Genomic DNA, 16,374 nt, shown 5'->3' with positions numbered 1-16,374 from the left:
GTCACATGGCCTTGGGTAAGTCCCCAGACTTCTATCTCAGTTCCCTCATCTGTAAAATGGGATAATTACTGTTACCCAACATACTCCACAGCATCAAAGCGAGAGCCTTTTGTAATAGAGCTGTATACCTAATAAAGAGATTATTATTACCTTTCTCCAAATAACATAGGAAAATGCACAACTTATTCCACTCAGATAATTTTTTAACTTGACACATCGACCTGTTTTGCAATATTGTTACAAAATAATGCTTTATCTTGAAAGTCATTTTAAAACTACCTCTGGGGCACCTGAGTGGCTCAGTGGGTTAAGTGTCCAACTCTTGATCTCGGCTCAGGTCTCAATCTCAGGGTCATGAGTTTAAGCCCCACGCTGGGCTCCCTTATGTACTTAAAACCACCAAAAAAGAGACTCTTTGAGGAGAAACATTTTGTTTCACTTTATCATAATACAGATGAAAGATTCAAGTATTCAAAGTTTTACACCTACTTTAAAATAGAAAGGACATATAAAAAGATGTTCAACTCATAAAAAAAGAAGTGATGTTAAACATATACGTTATTTCTTTTTCTTAAGATTTTATTTATTTATTTGTCCGAGAAAGAGAGAGGGCACAAGCGGGGGAGTGGCTGAGAGAAAGGGAGAAGGAGGCTCCCTGATGAGCAAAGAGCCCAACATAGGACTTGATCCCAGGACCCTGGGTTCATGACCCAAGCCGAAGGCAGATGCTTAACCAACTGAGCCACCCAGGCATTGCTGAGTTGCTATTTCTTACCCATCATATTCACAAAAATATAAACTGTTGCCAGACAGTCTGTTGGACATGTTTTGGGCAAATAGGCACTCTCATTTGCTACTGATGGGTACAAAATGGTACAGTTCTCATGAAGGGGAATTGAGTAATATGTAGCAAAACCACATATGCATTTACCCTCTGGCAGATCTAGGCATTTCCCCTGAAAATACACCTCCAACTATACAAGAAAACACAGGCACAAGGTTATTTATTACAACATGATTTGTAATTGCAAAATACTGGGAACACCATAAAAGTCCATATAGGGGTGTGATTGAATAAACTATTTTTCACTTAGTGGAGTACTATACAGCTGGAAAATTTTTAAAAACAAAGATTTCTATGCAATGGCATAAATTAATTTTTGGAATATATTATTGAGTGGGAAAAAGAGAAGGTGCTAAAGGTTATTTGTAGTATGCTACATTCTGTATGATAAAAGCAAAATATTTGACTCATTTATTTTTAGAAAAAAGAAAGACAGGGGCACCCGGCTGGCTCAGTTGGTTAAGCGTCTGCCTTTGGCTCAGGTCATGATCCTGAAGTCTGAGGTTAGATCTCCGCATCAGGCTCCCTGCTCAGTAGGGAGCCTGCTTTCCCCTCTCCCTCTGCCCCTCCCCCTACTTGTTCTCTGTCTCTCACTCTCTCTCTCTCAAATAAATAAATAAAATCTTTAAAAGAAACACAGAAAAGATAAACAAGAAACAAACGAATTTGATTACCTATGGTGTTGGGGAATGAGATAGAACAGAAAAAGAGGATATAGCTGAGTATAACTTTTTATATAGTTTTGGATTTTGAACGAGGTTAACGTTTTACATATTCAAAAAATAAAAGTAAATAGGGGTGCCTGGGTGACTTAGTTGTTAAGCATCTGCCTTCGGCTCAGGGCGTGATCCCGGCGTTCTGGGATCGAGCCCCACATCAGGCTTCTCTGCTAGGAGCCTGCTTCTTCCTCTCCCACTCCCCTGCTGTGTTCCCTCTCTCGCTGGCTATCTCTCTCTGTCAAATAAATAAAATCTTTTAAAAATAAATAAGTAAATAAAAATAAAAATTAAGAAAAAAGTAAATCAACAAGAATGGGGGGGGGGCAGGTTAAGTAGGAGAACCTGAAAGTGAAAGAAATGAATGTACTTGATTATAACCAAGTCGATAACACCATTATGAAGAAAAATAACGGATCCAAAAAGCTTTTGAGCATAATAACAAGGTGTTCTGACTGTACAATTTCAGTGGGATGTATATTCTAAGGATAAAAGAAATTTTGAACTTCACTTGGTAGGTTGTTTGGGTCATGATATTGGTGAGGTAATTCAGAAATTGCTTTGTGTATATTGCAGGATTGAGCAAATGAGTAAATATATTGATATTTTAAGAAAGGAGTTCGGGGCCCCTGGGTGGCTCAGTCAGTTGGGCATCTTGCCTTTGGCTCAGGTGGTGATCCCAGGGGCCTGGGCTCAAGCCCCACATTGGGCACCCTGCTCAGCCAGGAGCCTGCCTCTCCCTCCTCTTCCTCTGCCTCTGCTGCTCCCCCTGCTTGTGCTCTCTCTCATGAGCTCGCTCTCTCTCTCTCTGTCAAATGAACAGATGAAATCTTTCCAAAAAGAAAAAGAAAGCAGGAGTTCACTGTAGGAGAACAAAGATACCAATATGGAATTGAGGAGGGAAAGGAAGAATCCTGTACCATTGGCTTGGGTATCAATTTGAAGTGTCATTATGAACTCACGATTTTTGAAAAGTGTTTCCTAGTTCTGTCCATTGAGAAGACCTAAAAGCAATTTCACCCCAGAGCGACAAGCAACTACAGGTCTTGTTATCTGAACACTATTCCCCAAACCCTCTGGGAAAATGCCTAATTTCAAGGTGAGCCCAGAATATCTTATTGTGCTAGAGATTAAGAAAGTGCTCAAAACTGAGGAAGATATATTGAAGAGATACAAGAATCAGTGTAAAGTGCTGTCACTTTCCAGATATAGGACAATTTGAGCATTAAAATGGATAATGACAGGAATGGATTATAACACGCTAAAAAGCAGTGCCTGGATGGCTCAGTCAGTTAAGCATCTGCCTTTGGCTCTGGTCATGATCCCGGGGTCCTGGGATCAAGCCCTGCCTTGGGCTCCTTGCTTAGCGGCGGGGGCACTCCCCTTTCTTGTGCTTGCTCGCTCTCTGTCAAATAAATAAAATCTTTAAAAATAATAATAAATAATAAAAATTTTAGGAAGGGAAAAAGGGAGAAAGGAAAGAAGAAAAGAAGGAAGAAAGAAAGGAAGAAAAGAAAGAACACTACCACTACAGAGACATGAAAATAAACTCAACATGCAATTCTTGCTCAAATCAGGAATAAAAAAAGTAAAACAGAGTTAAATGACAAATGTCTCATTATTGGGATGGTTGCAGAAATTAAAATATGAACTTCATGTTAGAAAATAGTATCGTGTCAAAATTAATGTCCTGAGTGTGAGAATTGCATTGTGGTTACAGAAGAAAATATCCTCGTTTTTGAAAGATCCATGCTGAGGGTATGGGAGCTCAGGTGTCCGGACGTCTGCAGCTCACTCTCAAATGGTCCAGCTAAACACACACATGCACACAAAGGGAGGAAAAGTGGGAGGGAGAGAAAGAATGTGAAAAAATGTTAAAAATGGTGAGTTGTATAGACAGCAAATGGCTGTTCATTGTACGTTTCTGGCAAATTTTCTGTCAGTTCGACATTTTTCAAAATACAACACGGCGGGGAGCTTTTCATATGGTCACTCCGAGAAGACAGCATAATTGGAAAATCTGAGAAGGAGTGAACGTTCACCAGCTGAATGAATCCAAGAGTGCAAGCCCCAGCAGAGAGCCCCAGGGACATCGGGATGTAGATGAATTTAGCAACAGCAAAATTATTTAATCAATAATTAAGGGGCACCTGGGTGGCACAGCAGTTAAGCGTCTGCCTTCGGCTCAGGGCGTGATCCCAGCGTTCTGGGATCGAGCCCCACATCAGGCTCCTCCGCTATGAGCCTGCTTCTTCCTCTCCCACTCCCCCTGCTGTGTTCCCTCTCTCACTGGCTGTCTCTATCTCTGTCAAATACATAAATAAAATCTTTTAAAAAAAATAATTAAATGCAGGATGCCCGATTAAATTTGAATTTCAGATAAACAGCCGATAATTTTTTAGTATAAATATGCCCCAAATATTGCCTGGGTCACACCGTATTGTAGGGGCAGCCCCACCCGGAGAGGCACTTAGACCTGTTCCATGCCGGGGATAAAGCATGCCAGGTTCAGGAACACCAGGACTGTTCAAGGTTAGGACCATATTATATTTGTTTATTTACTGCTTCTCAGCTCTTCTTTAATGAAGACTACTCCTCGAGTCATATTTTCTCCTTATGTATTGTTGGTATGACCCTCATTTAAACTCAGTTTTCTCTCACTGCATTTCAAAGTTTTCTCCCTGTTCCCCCCAGCTTTGACTCCTAAATACTTCACTTTTCCCAACCCTTGCACTACCATTTTTCCTTCTCAACGTCCACCTCTTTGGCACACACGTGGATAGCTCCAAAGCAACAGATGATGGTTAGCAGGAATTGTTTCTGGGAATCTGAGTCACCATGTAACCCCACCTAATGCCATTAGTTAAATACCTTGACCTAAGCTGGTTAGGGACCCTCCCCTCCCAAGGCAATGCCTGGATGTCTTTTCCTGCATTTTTGGTACATTTGGCCTCCATGAGACCAGAGTAGCTCAGAGAAAAGATTTACATATTACACTTTCTTAAATTCAGTGAAGCCCCTCCTTTTTTGGTCTTCTTTGTCAGTTTCTCTTATTTTTCTTAGTGTCTAAAGGTTAGTCAGCCTCAGTTTTTAATCCTGGGTATTTTCTTTTCTCTCCCTTAGGTCTAGTGCTTACCAAAGTTCAATCATGCTTATATCATCTTTATGATCTTGGACATCTCTGGATAATTATGAGTAATTTTCTTCAAACAGATTTGATCATTTTAATGTATATTTTTAAAAGAAAATTTTGCTTGACAACTCTAAATGGAAATTTAGTATGTCCAATAGAAGATAAATCTAAAAAGCAAAAAACCCAAAATACATAAAATTTAATTTTTAACTTGGATTTAAAATAATCAATAAAACCAAGTCATTCAAAATGTATAGACTTATAAAAATGCACATCCTCAAAATAAGTTACAGAGAGGAATTGAACTGCTCGTGGTGAGACAGGAATAGCGGGTATTTGGCTTCATGTTTCTTGTCTCTGGCTTACAGTTTGGGCTCAGGAAGGAAGACAAGTTGCCCAAGATCGAAGCAAAGTAGAAGTGGAGCTGGATGGAGAGCCAGAGGCCGGTGAGTCCCAGTTTCAGAGCGTGATCTCAGAATGGGAGCATTCAGAAAGGAGCAGTGGTTCTGGGGCATGAAGTCTTCATCAGAGGACAGGAGCTTGGGGCATGGTAAGGTAAAAATAACAAAAACTTTGGAGTCAGAAAGACTCTGGTCAGGTCTTGCCTAGCCGAGGCTACTAAAGCCGTGTTGCCATCCGCCCCTCCCCCCATTATTTCACTCTTTAAGCCTCTGGGGTTTTTTTGTTTTCTGTTTCTTTGAGAGAGAATGAGAGAAAGAGCGCACGGGTATGAGCAGGGAGTGGCAGAGGGAGAGAGAATCTTAAACAGGTTCCACACCCAGCACACAGCCTGACCCCAGGGCTTGGTCTCATGACCCTGAAATCATGACCCGAGGCAAAATTAAGAGTTGGACACTCAACCAACTGAGCCTCTGTTTTATAACATAACATGATTTGTAGAATTCCGAGAAGACAATCGGACCCATGTACTGAGTGCTCAGCCATCAGTAGAAGTTATTCTGTTCCATCAATAGAAGTTTCTTCCTTCTGCCACAGACCCACCCACCACCAACTATGTCTGCTTTTTAAAGAGAGACGGTTTTGTTTGAGTTTGGTTTTCTCTGAATAATCCAGCCCTGATTTCTCTCCATCACTGCCCTGTGGCCAGTGCCAGGAGAAGGGATCCCATCTGTGCAGAGTGGATTGGCAGGGAGAGAGGCAGCAACTTCCTGGCATCTTCCAGGGGGGCTGGGTCTTGAAAGCCAAAGATGGCCTAGTGTTGAGTTCTGATGGGCTCAGACAGTCCCAGCTTTGGGTATCCAAGGGAGGGCTGCAGGCTCTGGGGTTTAGCCTATGAGCCCAGACATATTCTCAGGCTCTGGATCAAGTGAATGTTCAGAGGCCTTTTGGGAAGTTTGAACCCAGAAAAGCCGTGGGGGTGGGAGGCCTATGGGAAACCTAGAGAAGTCTAGAGTGAAGCATTTGATGCGTGTGGAGATGAGGGGTTCTTTCTCCATTGTGACAGTTGAAGAGGCAGTGAGATCTAAGAAACAGACCTGAGTTCGGTTTCCATGGGGAAAAGAGATGGCCGTGACTTGGAAGTGGGGGGGAGGAGGGAAAGATAGGGTGGCTGGTCTCCATGGCAACAGGAAGGGGAAGCAGAACTTTCTATCACTCGGAAGGTGAGATTACTTAAGGGAAAAGTTTAAAGCATGTGACCCATCCCCAGCTTGGAACCAGAGGGAAGTAGACCACCCAAGAGAGACATGGGATGATTTCAGGAGTGTGAACGTTAACAGCAGGGCACAGCCTGGCCGAGGAGGCCGCAATTGGCACTTCGGGCATACTTGAGATCTTTTGTGTCCTTGGAAAGTATCCAGGTGTTTCTGGATTCTTCTTGGTGCCGAGCAAGACAGATGGCAAAGTAGCCTAGAGATTGCCAGAACTGGGACAGGGCATGGGTGGGGGGGTCTAGTGGAGTGTTCTTGCTGAAAATCACCTGGGAGTTGCAGCTGGAACTCAAGAGGGACACACAAAGCCATCAAGCACAGGGCAAGTCAAGTCAGTGGCAGCGAACCACTGGAGTGGACTAGGCTGAGAGAACCAACCAGGAGTGCCTGAGTCGAGACTCGGCATGAGATGTCCAGCGACAAGGCAAAGAAGTGAGACTTTAAAGACACCAGAGAAGCCAACAGGTCCCCTCACAGAGCCTGTGAGTGTGTATCCAGGGGGCACTTCTTTCCAGCCCTAGGATTACAGAGCATCACTTCCCCAGATGGCATCCGAGGAGGGTGGAGAAGGAAATCTGAACGAGGGGGCACATAGCCAAGAGACCCAATCATCAAAGATATGATTTAAAACCAAAGACTGAGACATGTTTAGTTTATTGGCAAGTTAAACTTTTTTCCTTCATAGTTCCCAGGAGAGTAGGGCCCCAGAGTAAGATTAGATTAATTTCCTGGGGGTGGAGGGGAAGCAGTACATTCAAAGTCGAGCCTTAAATTTTCAATTTCAGGACATTTGTCACCATCCCCATATTTTTTAACACTTCAAGATCTAGGACTATGATTTCTCTCACTCATCAGGCACGTATCAGGCCCTCGACATTGTTTGAAAAAATGAAATGAATGAATGACCGTAAATATACAGCTAATTCTGGAAAAACAAGGTCTAGGTTTTAATTAGAGTTCACTGGCTTCCTGATTTTCCTGAGATCTGAAAGCATACACTGGAAATAAATTTCTTTTACTTTATGCAACACATCTTAGGTTGTAAATATAAGGTCCTGGAGTAATTTCAACTAAGACTCTTTGGCAGGCAGAAGCAGGAGATTCTGTTAAGCCCTTGGCAATTCCTCAAGCCACAAAAATTAGAAAAGTCCAGTCTAAGCTGGACTTAGAGGAAGGTCTTCGAAAAGATTACACAAGGAGAGCCCTCAAAGACCCCCTGAATGTTGTCCTAATTTTCCTCTGTTCTCTGCCTTCCATGGAGCAGAGGAAGGAGTATCTGTCTCTTCTGATATTCTAAAAAGGTTGATATCTGACTGGAAGCTCTTCTCTGATCAAACATCAAAATTCTAAACACTTTTAATTTTCCCGTTCACACCATAACTTTCACGGAAAGCCAAAATTTGTTGCAAAGTCTGGAGGTGAAATTGTTTAACAGAGGTGACATAAACATTGTTGGCTGCCATCCAGTCTCACCTTTCTCCTTCCTAACAGGACCCAGATTTTATCCATTACCCCATCCTCATTCAAGCAATGGAGTGCCCCAGAGCAAGCTGACCCCACCCCCTCACTCCAAGGGTAAGCCTGAAGCTCTATAATGTGATTCTCAACTGAAAGTGACATTGCACCCCAGGAATGTCTGGCAATGCCAGGGGATATTTTGGATTGTCACAACAAGGGGGAAGTCATCTACTAGATAGAGGCGAAGGATATTGCAAAACATCCCGCCATACACAGGACAGTCTTCCACAACAGAGAACGTTTGGATACAACCCAAACCCCAATAGTCCACTAGGAGAGAAACCCTGTCTAAGGGCTATGGTATCCCCCTTCCTAGGGATTGATTTAAGTTTGCAAGTTTCTTGGAAGATTGGTCCTGGTTTCTGGAGGCCACCTTCTCTCCTGCTGGATATGGTGGTGGACAGATGTGAAGTCAGGAGCTGCCAGTGCCATTGTGACCCTCTGGGTTTTGCCTTCCTGTGTATGTGAAGATAAGGTTCATATACACAGGAGGGCATAACCACTCAATAAAGCTGACGTTTGAAGCTTACGCCAACACTCTGAACTCCCAGTTTTGTGAGCCGATAAATCTCCTCATTGTGTAAGCCAGTTGTGAGAGAAGACATCAACTACCTCCATTTTGACCTCAGTCTGTATTTCCTAAGTAAATTCTTTCCAGTTTATCTCGTAACTCGGGCAAAGGACCCTGCAGGGCAAAGCATCCCATGATGGGAACCAAAGCTACCCCCTCAAGCAATAACCAGGGCCCTGAGCCAGCAAGACCGTGTGATTGACCCCAAGACAACAATCTACCTGACCTTTACTGCCCACCTGCACGTACCCACCCACCTTTGTCCCACACACTCCTTATATAAACCTAGAAGCATTTTCAGCACTTTGGAGACAGTCTTTAAGACACTAGTCTGCTTTCTTCCCAGCACTGGCCTCACTGAAATAAATTCCTTTCCTGTTTCACCACCACTCATCTCTCTGCCTGCGGATTTGGTCGGTGGCCAGTGGCTGAACCTGCTTGGGACCCTGGGGCCAGGAGCTCTCACTCTTCTGTGCCCCAGTTATAGTTTAAATTAGGTTTTACACCAAACTCAAAGTTGCATGCATCCTAACTGATTCAAGAAGCAGTCTAACATAATTTTCTGAGAAATTTGAAAAAAAAAGAAAAGAAAAGAAAGAAAAGAGAAAGAAAAAAAGCCATTATGAGGATTTTTAAGACTTTAGGCAGACAGTGAAGGAGGGGTAGAATATTTTAAATTTTCTGAGTTCATTGTCAATCCTGCTGTAATATTAGACCTTGGTAAGAGAACAATAATCCTGGAGAAGAGAGAGGAATCAAATGTTCATGAAGAAGCATTGGTGTACAGCCTGGCTGGTCCTGTATCTTTCATTCATTCCACAAATAGTTCTAGAAAGTCTGCTATGAGTTAGGCAATGGTCTAGGCTCTAGAGGACATGCTGCTAAATAGAAGAGTCAAGTCTTTGCCTTTGTCGAACTTACTCAGAATTACTCAGAATTACTCAAGAATTACTCAGCTGGGTGTGGTGACGCTACTGTCCCATAGTAAATGTATTCATGTACCACCCCACTCCCTCTGGAGCCTGTTAAAGGCCATTGTCTGCCGGCCGGACAGATTATTGGCTTGATTCTCATGTCTGTTGAGAACCAAAGCATCTAGATAAGGCATTCTACAAAAGTTGTACCAACGTGTTTTACATCACCATTAGTATAGGTAGTTAATGATGGACTCGGCCTCATTAAAGTGTGGTTTCCAGCAGTGCCATTTACTTTACAGTAAATGCTACTTCCTCATCTTTAAAACGGGTATAATGATATTTTCCTAGAGGATTTGTTGTGAGGATTAGAGTTAATATTTGTAAAGCTCTCTGAACAGTGCCTGGCAATACCCAGTGCGTATGTGCCCATTATTAAGGACCAATGCTCCAAGGCATCTCATGGATTTAAATTTAATGCTCTTAAAAAGCAAAGAAACCAAAACTGTCACACTTTCCCAACGCTCTCTGATTTTATTAGCTGTTCGAGGCTTCCGAAGCATTTAAAACATGACAGACAGCAAGGAAGGTAACACAGTCAAAAAAAGAAAAGAAAGGGAACGCCGCGTTGTTTGTTCGAGAGTTCTATATGTGCCTTCTTCGTTCAAAAATTCGAATATGACTCTCCCGGATCACCCTTTGTGATGACACATATTCTTTGAAAACACGGTTTTGTTTCCTTAAGTAAAACGAATCCGTAGACAACCTAAGAAAAAAGCAGAGCGTCTCTCTTGACCACACTGAGATCTGGGTGAACGGCGGATGCTTAGACACTGACATTTCTAAAAGGTAAGCAGTTAAGACCTCGCTGAGTCGTTAAATCACTCGGACTAGTCAGAAAAAAACAGCAAGAGCGCCACGAGGCCTCAGACTCAGGCTACACTTGCCCTGGACGCAACCAAGAGCATCCAGGGGCAAAGCCGAGCCGCCGGGCGTCCGAGTCGACCGAGCTCCGCGCCTCCCGCGGAGAACCAGAGGCTTGTTCCCCGCGCCTCCGCGGTGCTTTCAAGGCCTAGGAGAGGCCGGGCCTCGCTGAGGCCGGCCCGAGCGAGGAGAGGAGGGGCGTAGCGGTAGTTCCCCAGCCCGACCCGGCTCCGGAGCTCCGGAGCCCCGGAGGGCGGGGTGGGTGTCCGGTGGGACCCCTGGTCTACGGAGTAGAGGGCGGGCCCGGCCCGGGAGAAACGTTGGCTCCATCCCCCGCCGGCCTCCTTGCCCCAGTTGCGAGCACCTGGGGAGCCCCCAGGCCGGCGGGGACAGAGCTGTCGGGTTCGAGTCCGCATCTTCACTTTGTGTCAGACCCTGCCGGCGCCGGAGAAGAAGGGACTTGGGTGGAGGCACTCGGCCCCGGCCTCCTGGCCGGCCAGGGGGACCCCGGAACCCCATCGAGGAGGCAGGTCACTTCCTGCTTCCTGGTCCCCGAGGTGGCTTCGTGGCCAGGAGTGCGGGGACGCCTCCTCTTTCTCTGCCTCCTGCCTCGAAGGGTGGAAACTGAGGCAGATTGGTGGTGGGGCAATAGACGGGGGTCGAAGAGGGAGAAATGCTGTCCGTGACAAAACCAAACTTGTTTGGGGTTAGAGAATGAGGACTGGGGAGGTTAGCTGGAGTTGTCTCTTAGTCAGAAACCTAGCCCCTTTGACGAGGGGAGCCTTGATGGGGAGCGAGCCCCTCCCCAACCCAAGCGACCGAAGACCGAAGCCCGTCGTTCTGAACGGTGGTGGTGAGGGGATCCGAGGCCCTTCCCTGAAAGACGGAGAAGGGACAGAAAAGTGGCGATGAGCTACGTTCACAGAAAGTTTCGGTTACTTTGTATAACACTTAAAAGTAATTGCCAACTTTTTTTTTTTTAAAGACTGTTTCCGGATTCTTGTAACAACATAAGCTTGGGAATGAGGGTTGGGTTTGGTTTTGTGGAGAAGTGCTTTTGTTTTGTAGGTAAGGACAACCGACTTGATATGAGTAACATTTTTTAATACTGCAGTTCTCGAGACTGTAGGGAGCTTCCCTTAGTTACAGATGTAATCTTCGTGTTAAATAGTAAGTACTAATTTTCGTGAAGATATTACAGGATTCGAGCCTCCCAACTTCTAATGTAATGTGCTCATTATTAGAATGTGATGGAAATTAGGAAAAGAAGAGTTTGTATAGGCTTTTGAACATCTGTGCAATAAACGTGTAGTATTTCATATGCTTGGTATGATATCTTGTTGTAGTTTGATGATTTCCCAAAATGCCTTCTTTCAGGTGCAGAGTAAGAAAATTGAAGTCAAAGACCATGGGAGATGCACCAAAACCTTATTTTGTGAAACGTGCTAAAGACCGAGGGACTATAGATGATGAGGATTTCAGAAGGGGTCACCCCCAGCAAGATTATTTAATAATGGATGATTATGCTAAAGGCCATAGCAGTAAAATGGAAAAAGGCCTTCCAAAAAAAAAAATAACACCAGGGAACTATGGGAATACCCCCAGAAAAGGACCATATGCTGTTTCCGGCAATCCCTATGCATTTAAAAACCCAATTTACAGTCAACCCGCTTGGATAAATGACAACCACAAAGATCAGAGTAAGAGATGGCTCTCAGATGAACTTGCTGGTAATTCAGACAGTCGGAGGGAATTTAAACCTGGACCTAGAATTCCTGTTATAAACCGACCAAGAAAAGACTCCTTTCAAGAAAGTGAGGATGGATATAGGTGGCAAGATGGAAGAGGCTGCCGAACTGTAAGACGACTACTTCATAAAGACTTGACAAGCCTAGAAACAATGTCAGAAATGGAAGCGGGAAGCCCTGGTAATGTGTTCCAACTTGTCAAGTTACAACCCCAAAGTCACAATGTCTCTTTCATCCAAATGAGGTTTATTATTTTCAGCAATGCAGTTCTGATTTTTCATAGTTCCTGCTTATTTAATGTGAATACTTTAAAATTGTAATCATGGTAATTGGGCAGCTTCAACACCGTGCATGTACCAGTCACTTTAAAAGTTCACTTTGCTGTGAGGCTCATTTTCAGTAAACATATTTCCCATTGGTGCCTTTTACAGAAGAGGGTGACTCGATCACCCTGAGGACTCTATCATACTTTCTGAGTGGTGTGTATGCATTTTCTAAATTATGTATTGTAATTTTGTATTTGAATAGCGAATGTGTCCGTAATATAAATGACAGAATATAAAGCTAAAAAAAAATTGTATTCAACATAAATACACAATACAGACTGTCTATGTTTCCTGTCACAGAGGGTTATATGTCTTTTGGATGGAGCATCAGTCTCCAGAGGAGAGTAGTCCAAGATTTGTTTTTTCTTCTCAAAAGTGACCATGGCAAACAGGCTGGAACACATTAAGTTTTGAAAGTCAGAAATACAGATAAAAATTTTGCCTTTTAGTTTCTGTAGTACCAAAACCCATTTCTAAGTGCCCTCTGTGCTTGATAATAATTGCCTCAAAGTGATTATACATTTTTCTAAAAGATGAATAGTAGATTTTGTCCATGTAGCAATGATTTCTATAAACAGGAAAATTATCTAATGGACAGTAATTGCTGAACTAAAATAAACTCATAAATATGAAGGAAAAGTAAAACAGTATTTAATCTGAAAATGTAAATTATGCTTGGAAAAAATGGGCTGTTAAATATATTGGCTGTAAGCCTTTTTTTAAGATTTTATTTATTTATTTGAGAGAGTGAGAGTGAGAAAGAGAGCATGCAGGAGCACGCGCACAGGGAGAGGAAGAGACTGAAGCAGGCTCCCTGCTGAGCAAGAAGCTCTATGTAGGACCCCATCCCAGGACCCTGGGATCCTGACCTCAGCCAAAGGCAGACTTTTCCTAACTGACTGAGCCACCCAGGTGCCCAGCTGTAAGCCTTTTTTTAGTGACCATATAGAATGGGTGGCAAATTGGCCGGCACTTTAAAATTTTTTTCAGCTAAATGCGTCTAGGCAATGTTGGCACTCTCCTAGGTATCCAGAAGCCCTTTTCTTACGTGTTATCTCACAGTGGCCAGTTTACATTTAGGCATGTTACTGCTAAGGCATTTGAACTTGTGATCTGGACATTTAGAACACTTAACAGAGAAAACATCATTTGTTATCTTTAGGGGGTCTTATGATAGTATTAAATGGGAGAAAAGGTGCTGTTTTGTATCTCTTAAGGTGGGAAAAGCAAGAGAATATGCCTTGTATCAAATAGCAGAAATAGAATGAGGTGTTAAAGGAATCCCAGGAGAGAGAAAATCTTGGCTGCGTAAATCTTTAAGCTAGAAGGAAATTGAAGGAATTGTCTGATCTAGTGCTCTTGTCGTGATATATCAGGGTACAATCACAGTTTTTCCAAGCAGGCAGCTGTGGCCTGGGAGGTTAAATTTCTTTTAGCGGGGTGGTGGATGAGGAAGTGGAACTGAGGCTCAGTGCTGTGCTGCTTTGGCCGTTAACTCAGCCTCACTGGCCCTTGAATCTGACAGAAGGAAACCAAACGCATATTGATAATTTCTTGGCTTTTGATTGGTGTTTTTCTTTTTAAAAGTCTGTGTATAGATAAGTATTTGTGTATTACTGTATTCAGGTAGAACATGGACATCTTAACGCAGTTATCAGTAGTCTTTTAAAAGAAAAAGTTGGTCTCGAGTGGCATTATGAAAACAAAGATTTATAGAATGAAAGTATGCAACCAGACAGACATTAGTAGGGACTGTTAACAGACTAAAAACTTCTTGTATATGTATTCTTGTTTAGTCTGAAGAGCAACTAAAAAAGTTACTTTTAAGTGGTTTTGAACAGGAAGTACATACATTTTTACTGTCCTTTTAATTGAAGACAATCCCAAAACCCCCATGTTCTCTCTATATGAAAACTAGGTGTGTGCTTTCACAATTGCTAGATGAAGGACTGTTCAGCTTCTAGCCCTTGGACATCTTCATAAGGGAAATATTAAGCTTTGGTATAAAATTACTTACTGTAGAGAGAAATTCAATTTGAGGTATAAACTTTGCACTGTACTCAGGATCCTAAAAAGGACCTCATTAAAGGGACTGAAACTTTCCTCGAATCAGAATTCTGTCTTATTAAGGAAGGGTCTCATTAAATGATGTGAGAAGACAGTAAAAATGATCTTAGAGTTGCTTTGTTTTTTAATACTTATTTTCTATTTTTCAGTTCTACGTTACCGCCCTGTACTTCATCCCTCAAATATCCTAGATTGCCAATTTAATGTATTTGGGACAATGCCATTAGTGATCTTAGCTGGAAAATATCCACTCATATACACATGTCCTTTGTGAATGGAATAATGGGCCATATGCAAATAAAACATGGGAGACTTGGAATACTGTATATAGAGAATTCATGTTACAAGACACCTGCGATGAGCCAGGTAGTCTTCCTCTACGTAATTGTGGGAACTTTTTAGCAATACCCTGCTTTGTCTTTCAAGATTCCCTTCAGTGAGATTTTATTTGACTGTTCTTACCATGCAGTCCTGTGAAACTCAGTTCAAAAGGTGATATTGTCTTGTCGGTTATGGTCTAGTCTAGATGTGAGTGGATGTGCTACAAGGGGGTATTTCAGTAAGTTCTTTCCAGTGCTTATATTGTTAGATAAAAGGCTGAATTTCAGAATTCCATCCATGCTTTAATCTTTATTTTAAATCCCATAACTTTCACTTAGCCATTAGTCCCTGAACAAGTTATTTTCTTGGTCCAGCATTTTCCCCATCTGTACAATGGGGGTATAATATCAGCATCTGTGACAGGATCACTACAGGGATTAAATGAGGCAATGCACATAAAGGGCTTGCATTGCATCTGTTGCATAAAAAATACTCAGTAATGACAGCTGCCATCATCATCGTCGTCATCATCAGACAGAATTTCTGCAACCATCCACTCCTCTGTATAAAAACAATAAGGAGTGGGACACCTGGCTGGCTCAGTTGGAGCTGTAACCCTCGATATCGGGGTTGTGAGTTTGAGCCCCACTTTGGGTGTAGAGATTACCTAAAAATAAAATCTTTAAAAAGAAAAAACTAGGAGTTAATCGTGCTCTTTGGAGGGAAATTGTCATTCTGGAAGATGACGGCAAGTATAGTTACATAAAAAGTCTTTGTGATTCAAGAGGAGGAGTTTAAAAAAAGGGATTTGGTTCCATATCAATTACTGTTTTATGAACTAATGTGGACTTTTCTAATGGGTATTGCACATATTGGTGTAAATCTCTAATGAGTGTTTGCCAAAGTAAGAAACTTGGTATGAACACTGAAATCAGATGTAATTAGAGTAGAGCTTGTAAAGATACGCAAATTAAATGAGAACAGACACACCTCTAAGTTAAAAGAAGTGCTTATCTCAGAAATTCGTGCAGACCGAGAGCACAGTCCTTAAAAGATGGTGGTAATTTAATTGGGAGCAGGGGAGTGTTAAAAAGCAAGTATTAACAGTAGACTGGTTTTTCTCTGCAAATGACTACTTAACCTTTTAGTATTTTATTTGTTTGGTCCAGTCTGATGGCTTTTTAAAAAAACAATTATTTGTCCCAATACTTTAATTCCTTTCAATTGCCGTTTATTATATTATAGAAGCAATTTATAACATTTCGTTACATATTCATCTTACGGTACTCTGAGCACAGTGCTGCTACTTTTCTTTAGAGCTGTTGGCAACAGTTTTTTGAAAATTAGAGATCCTGTACCTTCCTTTTCTGACTCAGAAGTTTTTTCAGCCAACTGATTCGTTGTAACTACTGTACAAGAAATGAGTTCCACTGAAAACTTGATAGAGGAATAGGAGTTGCCTCATGCAGGCTTTTCGGTAGGTTTATATTTTAGCCATGTAAACATTATTCAAACCATTTATCAACAATTTTAATTGGGGAAATGAGTTCTATTTTAATCATATGTAATATGGATAGATTTATTTTCAGAGCTTGGTAGACGTTATCAAAGCTATTTAAAAA

The 16,374-nt window shown here is 42.3% G+C and overlaps 1 protein-coding gene across 17 annotated transcripts in view; it reads left to right on the top strand.

Moving 5' to 3' along the window:
- Positions 1 to 5,061: 5,061 nt before the first annotated feature.
- The window catches only part of TUT7 (terminal uridylyl transferase 7), a 68,014-nt gene continuing 56,701 nt past the window's right edge, over positions 5,062 to 16,374 (top strand). For 13 of the 17 annotated variants that reach the window (XM_034646791.1, XM_034646792.1, XM_034646786.1 and 10 more), the window contains exons 1-4: positions 5,062 to 5,139; positions 7,855 to 7,938; positions 10,112 to 10,215; positions 11,668 to 12,218. In XM_034646791.1, the coding sequence (XP_034502682.1) occupies positions 11,699 to 12,218 (520 nt within the window). In that variant the 5' untranslated portion in view covers positions 5,062 to 5,139; positions 7,855 to 7,938; positions 10,112 to 10,215; positions 11,668 to 11,698. Of the gene's footprint in view, positions 5,244 to 7,854; positions 7,939 to 10,111; positions 10,216 to 10,551; positions 11,248 to 11,300; positions 11,461 to 11,667; positions 12,219 to 14,580; positions 14,798 to 16,374 lie in introns of those variants that run through there. The other 4 variants (XM_034646781.1, XM_034646783.1, XM_034646784.1 and 1 more) reach the window with 4 other exon arrangements.

Source organism: Ailuropoda melanoleuca, chromosome 17 (assembly GCF_002007445.2).
Source record: "Ailuropoda melanoleuca isolate Jingjing chromosome 17, ASM200744v2, whole genome shotgun sequence".
In the NCBI taxonomy this organism is placed as follows: domain Eukaryota; kingdom Metazoa; phylum Chordata; class Mammalia; order Carnivora; family Ursidae; genus Ailuropoda; species Ailuropoda melanoleuca.
The sequence above is the reverse complement of the archived record's forward strand: the minus strand, read 5'-3'. Positions and strand labels throughout refer to the sequence as shown.